General features: G+C 44.5%; 1 protein-coding gene across 1 annotated transcript; it reads right to left on the bottom strand.

The window, feature by feature from the left end:
* Nucleotides 1-746: 746 nt before the first annotated feature.
* On the bottom strand, nt 747-7,091 carry LOC119950579 (leucine-rich repeat-containing protein 47-like). The gene is made up of 2 exons (XM_038773128.1): nt 7,002-7,091; nt 747-1,559 (listed from the first exon to the last, which is right to left on the bottom strand). The coding sequence occupies exons 1-2, from the start codon at nt 7,017-7,019 to the stop codon at nt 1,329-1,331; spliced, it is 249 nt and encodes an 82-aa protein (XP_038629056.1). The 5' UTR covers nt 7,020-7,091; the 3' UTR covers nt 747-1,328.
* Between the last annotated feature and the right edge of the window lie 268 nt (nt 7,092-7,359).

Below are 7,359 nucleotides of genomic sequence, written 5' to 3' on the forward strand. Positions count from 1 at the left end.
AACCCAAGATCGGATCCCAGTCAATCTTATTTTTTTCTTCTGTGAACAAAATGCTCTCAGGAATTCACAGCCAACCCTTTGATGGCTGATTGATTTGACCTAGTTAACAGCTGAGTAATACATGAAAGTCCCGTGTCTGATCTTTGATCGTGGTTGGATTCTCCCTCAGCTGCTATGACATGGATGCTCCAGTTGCCACAGGCTAGTAAAAAGTTGAAAATCTGTCAATATTTCTATTCCTTGCTGTGGTGCCGCCTGATTCGAACACGTTTAGGGAATAGTGCGTATGGATTAAGGCTTGATTACGATGCTCCTTGCAGTCGACCAGAGCAATAATGCTGGGTAGCAGAGGCCCAACAGTGCCCATGGAATACCAGGTTTCATTCCACCTCCAGAGTAATGAGTCACCATCCAATCAGTCAGTCCGATAGCTCTGGTCGACTACTCAAATGGTTCAAGACACATAATTTATCAATGGTGCTGGTTTCATTTCGTACTTCGGTTTATTAATGTAATGTCATTTTATAGCGTACAGCAAAACCAGGATGGATTTATTTTGTTTCCCCCTGAACTCAGCATCATCTTCATACCAGCCCCTCCAAGCAGAAATATCCTGAAACACTGCAGGAACAGACCACGGCACAACTTAACTCTGTGCCGATTTCCAAAGCACGTGTTCTGTCACACACTGATAGGATGGACTTTTAAAATGATAACATTTTTTTAAAAAGATAGAAACAAACTAGTAACTGTGTCAGATTTTATTTGAAAACTGCTGTGGCAGTAACATTTATTGGCAAAATATTGCTGAATGCACTTATTTCACAAACAGATATTCTTCATTAGAATATTTTGCTCATTCCTCTGATAATTAAGACTTCGCCATTCACTTAAGCTTTCTTGATTTATGTTACTGAGTAGTATTACATTGTATTCTGGTCCAGTTTTGTTTGCTCCCTCCGTCCTCTTAAAAGGTATTGATTTATATTGGGGTTTATACCAGGGGGTGCTCGCCGCCACCATCTCCTTTCTCATGTAAATAGACAAGCTCCATTTGGGAGACCAGACAGTGAATTTACATGGACAATCTAGAAGAGATCAATGGATTGAGGAGACGCTGTGTGAAAACCATGCTGAAAAATTATTGATATACGTGCTAGGTCAACCTCTAATAGATGCCACTGGATAAACAGTGGCCACTTTGATACGTTACCAGAGGGTCCATGAAATCAGCAGCATCAGGAGAAAGAGGGTTAATGATTTCGAAAAAAAGGAGAGAAACCCAAAAATAAATAGTGCAAAACGGGGCTAAGAGGTTGCATGTGTGGCTATCGGATTACGGTGACATTGTGGGCATCCACGTTTAAATCGGTTTTGGCCGGGTAAACTACCTTCAGGTTACCCTCCACATCAACAACACGGACTTGTTTCACAATCAGTTCAGGACTGGCCATCTTAACCAAGGTCAGGTCCACAGCACCCGCTTCCTCAGTCTCGTCATCAGATACAGACTCCGGCTCCTGGTTTTCAAAGGTGAATTTGTTCAGTTCTGCCATTCGCTATATTAAAAAAAAACATGTGTCAAGGCTTAGGGCAATCTGCACAAGTTATAACATTTCACTGAAGTTCACTAAAGCATTTCAGATTGTTCCGAGATACAGGGATACATTCAACCAACCAAAGTAAGAATCACACAAACAAGGCTATCATATTTGTATGTCACCGTTGGCTACACTGTAGAATGAAATAAAATGCGATTAACCATAAGAGAGAACCTTAGTTTATCTTTTCCCTCCTAATAGGGACATTAAAGTCAATAGAATTGCCCCAACCATCGCACTGACTGTAGCACCGACTGACTAGAACCTGGACTGACTCTTTCTGGGAAGCACATTTATCAAGTGAGCTATCAGAGCCTTCCTCACCTGCATAAATACATTTTAACTGCATCACCTGTGGACCCAGTGACATTACTGCAGCAATATGCTCTCAAACTGATCCCTTAGCATTCACCAATGACACTGGAGACTGATTCTCCAGTTTCTTGAACTATTCTTCATGTACAGGAGACAAAAGCCTCGCACATGAGCAGCAAAGTAGCACCAACATTAAAAACACAGTGAAGATAAGGAACGGTTAATGATTCATTGATGCATGACTCTATGGACACCGGGTGACTCTCTGGACACCTGGGGTGACTCTCTGGACACCTGGGGTGAATCTCTGGACACCTGGGGTGACTCTCTGGACACCTGGGGTGACTCTCTGGACACCTGGGGTGACTCTCTGGACACCTGGGGTGACTCTCTGGACACCTGGGGTGACTCTCTGGACACCTGGGGTGACTCTCTGGACACCTGGGGTGAATCTCTGGACACCTGGGGTGAATCTCTGGACACCTGGGGTGAATCTCTGGACACCTGGGGTGAATCTCTGGACACCTGGGGTGAATCTCTGGACACCTGGGGTGAATCTCTGGACACCTGGGGTGTATCTCTGGACACCTGGGGTGAATCTCTGGACACCTGGGGTGAATCTCTGGACACCTGGGGTGAATCTCTGGACACCTGGGGTGAATCGCTGGACACCTGGGGTGAATCTCTGGACACCTGGGGTGAATCGCTGGACACCTGGGGTGAATCGCTGGACACCTGGGGTGAATCGCTGGACACCTGGGGTGAATCGCTGGACACCTGGGGTGAATCGCTGGACACCTGGGGTGAATCGCTGGACACCTGGGGTGAATCGCTGGACACCTGGGGTGAATCGCTGGACACCTGGGGTGAATCGCTGGACACCTGGGGTGAATCGCTGGACACCGGCTGAATCTCTGGACACCGGCTGAATCTCTGGACACCGGCTGAATCTCTGGACACCGGCTGAATCTCTGGACACCGGCTGAATCTCTGGACACCGGCTGAATCTCTGGACACCGGCTGAATCTCTGGACACCGGCTGAATCTCTGGACACCGGCTGAATCTCTGGACACCGGCTGAATCTCTGGACACCGGCTGAATCTCTGGACACCGGCTGAATCTCTGGACACCGGGTGAATTTATTGAAACCAGCTGAATCTGTTGACACCAGGTGAGTCTGTTGATACCAGATGAATCTGTTGACACCAGGTGAGTCTGTTGACACCAGGTGAATCTGTTGACACCAGGTGAATCTGTTGACACCAGGTGAATCTGTTGACACCAGGTGAATCTGTTGACACCAGGTGAATCTGTTGATACCAGGTGAATCTGTTGATACCAGGTGAATCTGTTGACACCAGGTGAATCTGTTGACACCAGGTGAATCTGTTGATACCAGGTGAATCTGTTGATACCAGGTGAATCTGTTGATACCAGGTGAATCTGTTGACACCAAGTGAATCTGTTGACACCAGGTGAATCTGTTGACACCAGATGAATTTATTGACACTACATATGTACATTTGTCTTTAAAATTAGTTTCAGTTTTATTTGTGTTTGCTATGCCTTCTCCAGTGGGGAAAATGGTACATACAATTCAACCAGCCCATAAGCTTAATTGGTCTGTAAACTGGGACAGAAAACATGTAATGATATTAAAATGTAATGATATTAAGAAACAAGGTGTGCAATGGGACTGAGTGGAACAGAACAAAGCGAATCGTTGTTTCAGAGAATTGACACAAACACAATGGAATGAATGATTTCTTTCTACTCCATTACATTCCATACTTCTTCAAAAGTCAGTGTATATGACTGCTCCTGAGGGTGGGGTCTGCCATGTGCTTAAGATTCTACAAACTAAACTCAGAAATCCACTAAACAGTCCAATAGAGTGCACATTCTCCATTCCTGCACCAATTTCCAAAGTCCAAGGAATGAAGCACAGACTGACAACAGCTAACAATTAAACTACCCAATTCATATGCAACCACAATCAAAATTTCTGTTCAGACACTGCTTTGCAGGATTATCTGGAGCTAATTGGGAACAATCCTAGCCCCAGTGACAGGATAATACTTCCAAGACGCACGAGCATGCCAGGTTACTCGCCAATAGTGCTGTGGAATAATGTGAAGTTTAGCCTAAGGATTGGATTACTACATCTGCCGAAGAGCATTACTTCGGTTCTAATCTTCATTCATCTGCATCATCACCATGGAGCTAACCCAATCCCAAAGTGACTGTACTTATTGTACCATTAAATGGGGGAGTGCACGGAGATCTCCTCTTGACCATTCCATGGATAAACATCACATCTTACTGAACAATGGGTCCTCAGTTAGAGGGGCACAGCTTCAGCACAAATGCTCGATTCCCTGCAGTCGAATGATGGCCGGCATTGATCCCTGTTTCGGTGAGCACATGGACCAATAATCTCATTCCCAGGTCATACTGTCCAGTGGCCGCCATCCCCAATATCATAGCTTCTTCTTCGGTTATGTTTTAAACATTACACTAAATGTGGTGACAGCATCTAAGGAGAACAGTTTGCAACCTGCCAGTCACCGAGGTATTCTGTTGCTGGTGACAATGACACTGGCTGAAGGAATAGCGATTGATGTGGGTATCAATAGTGCCACCTGATTTATTTTGCCCTGATTCTGAATCAGGGATTCCAGCAGTGACAGCGCAGTACAGGTAAGGGAGACCGCAGAAAAGCAACTGTGTTTGTGAGTACTAAAAGGTACCATTAAATTAGCTGCATTGTTTTGTGAAGTTTCTGTTAACCAATCTTGCATGGCATACGGCACATAGCAGCCAATGCACTATTTTCCAACCGAATGCTTCCTCAGGCACCTATTTCTCACAAGCGGTTTATTTAGACAAAGGGGACAGTGAGCTCAACCAGAGCATGATTCAGTCAACGGGTTCCTATTGTCAGAGGTTAATAAAGCGCACTGCCCTGATTTTAGTGTTACAAAGGGCATGGTGCTCAGTACAAAAGGAAATGTACAGGACAACACTGTGGTACAGAGTGTAGCTGATTACAATAGTTCGAATTATTGTTTTATAAATGATTCCCAAACCCAAGTTTAAATTCCGCTCTTACAATATTTCTACAAAACCAGCACCAGACAATGCTTGTCCAAGGGCCGCTAAGCCTCTCTGTATTGGCCCAGGAGCAATTGTTGACAATGCCACTGAGGGGGCGGCACAGTGGTTAGCACTGTTGGCTCATGACGCGGGTTCGATCCCGGCCCTGGGTCATCGACCGTGTGGAGTTTGCACATTCTCGCCGTATCTGTGTGGGTTTCACCCCCACAAACTCAAAATTGTGCAGGGTAGCTGGATTGGCCATGCTAAACTTCCCCTTAAATGGAAAAAAAAGAATTGGGTACTCTAAATTTATTTAAAAATAAGAAAATGCCACTAAGAAATGGCCAAATTCCAGATAGTCATGTGCTGGGCGCAAATGGCCATCGCTCACTGGACTGACGCTGCCAAATTCACAGAGAGGAGAAATCTGCACCCAGTCTGGGCCCCATTCAAATTCCTCTCATTGAGTTAACGGGGAAGCCGCTGAATCATCCAAACCCTCTCTCTGCCGTTTTCAAATTTAACAAGGTGCCCGTTGAGGTTTCTTCTGACAAACTGGACATTGAGTCAATGAATATTAAAACTTAAATCTTTCCTCCCAGATCCAATGTTCCATCAACAAAGACAATCCAGAATTACAGAGTGGCAAAAACATGGCGAAACATAATCAGTAGGTCAAACTTTGGGGGTGTTGTGCTTGTTCTGAAACAACATCATGCCAGCCACTTGTAGGTGCATCTAAAATACACTGATGCTGCAGTCGTGGTATATATACAGCCTGACATTGGAGAAAAGCAGGGTGAGATTTCCTGGAGGTGGTAGTGGCATTCCAGCTCAGTGCTACTATATCCAGCACTACAAAGTGGTTTTGGCTTTGTACCAGTAGCAAGCAGACAAAGCATGAATGCACCGTACATTAATTCACACCTACTGTGCACATCAAGACCTGTGAAAAGCTCTTGCCCTTTAATGTTTTTGGAATCTGACACCGAGGAACAACACTAGATGGAATTTTCAGAAACCCAGCCATTGGTATTACACACTATTGTGTGGTTAACAGAGAGCACGGTGGTCTAATACTTAATAATTGTACAGTAGGTTTAAACTACAATAAAGGGGTTGAATTCCTCGGTGTAATAAAAATATCGGGCATTGTATGAAGGAAGGCTGCTTATATTCAGCAGCTGCTCAAATGACACCACATCGCGAGACAGTATACACTTATCCATTAATCATTCTATGAAAGATATCAGAGTCTAAACTAAATGCCAAACTTTGATTGAAACTGACAAACTCATTGGTTCTGCAGAAAAACAATTGCCTCCGACCATCGTGGAGGCTTCAGCAATTCACTGGAGGGTTCCTGATGAGAGTATGTGGCTCCTGTCTATGACTAATTAAGCGGACATGGTATTTTTGAGGGTCTATTGTGCTTTCTGAACCCCAGATAATTTATAATTAGCAGCACCAAAATGAGACCCGAGCATCTGCCAGTGGTGGCATTCCTACACTGTAAAGGTACCTGCTCACTGCCTCCACTCCCAAAGCGTGGGCAGGGGAAAACACACCAATACCCTGCTTTTGAAAGCGTGCAACCTTTCCCGTTAAGCTGCCAGGCAATAGCTTGGCAAGCACCACGCAGATCCTGTACCATGTTAAATAACACATGTGTGGCGTCCTGCATGAAGATTTAAGGGGACTACACACTGAAAAAACTGGCTACACTGAACAAATACACTTTGAGGGCAACACCAAAACTGTGCAGAGTAAAATCTCCAAAGCTAAATACGACTAAAGATAGTATCGGTTCAATATGTAGCGAGCAAAAGTCCCTCATCCAATAAAACTGCATGGCTAACATGTGAGTAAGGATAATTATAGACTTAACGTGTAACCAGTAGCGACAGGTCAAAGGAAACAAAACAGACCAACAGTAAGTATCACCGGCTACAATTGAATCTGGGAGGAGGTTTGGAGTTACTGACCACAATCAGACAGTCCATCACGTTTTTGCAGACCTGCAGGCTCGTGGAACTGGTTACTTCCAAGAACAGCTGACTGGTGCTTTTTCTAATCTGAAAACAAAACAAGATGTTATAGATCAACATGAAAAATATAATCGTGGGAAGGGTGCAATTCTGAGGGAAGAATGTTAACGCCTTTGTTTTATACAAATTCTGGTCGGCTTTATGGCCGAAATCTTCTGTCCTGGTTCGTGGCTGGAATTTTTCGGTGCCGCTGCAAGTTGGAATAGCAAATTTTCTGTTCTTGTTCTCCAATGGGATCCATCACGTGCGACACCGGTGAATCCCACCATTGTTTTACCATCATTTTATATTTTTT

The sequence above is a fragment of the Scyliorhinus canicula genome, chromosome 16 (genome assembly GCF_902713615.1).
Source record: "Scyliorhinus canicula chromosome 16, sScyCan1.1, whole genome shotgun sequence".
Classification (NCBI taxonomy): domain Eukaryota; kingdom Metazoa; phylum Chordata; class Chondrichthyes; order Carcharhiniformes; family Scyliorhinidae; genus Scyliorhinus; species Scyliorhinus canicula.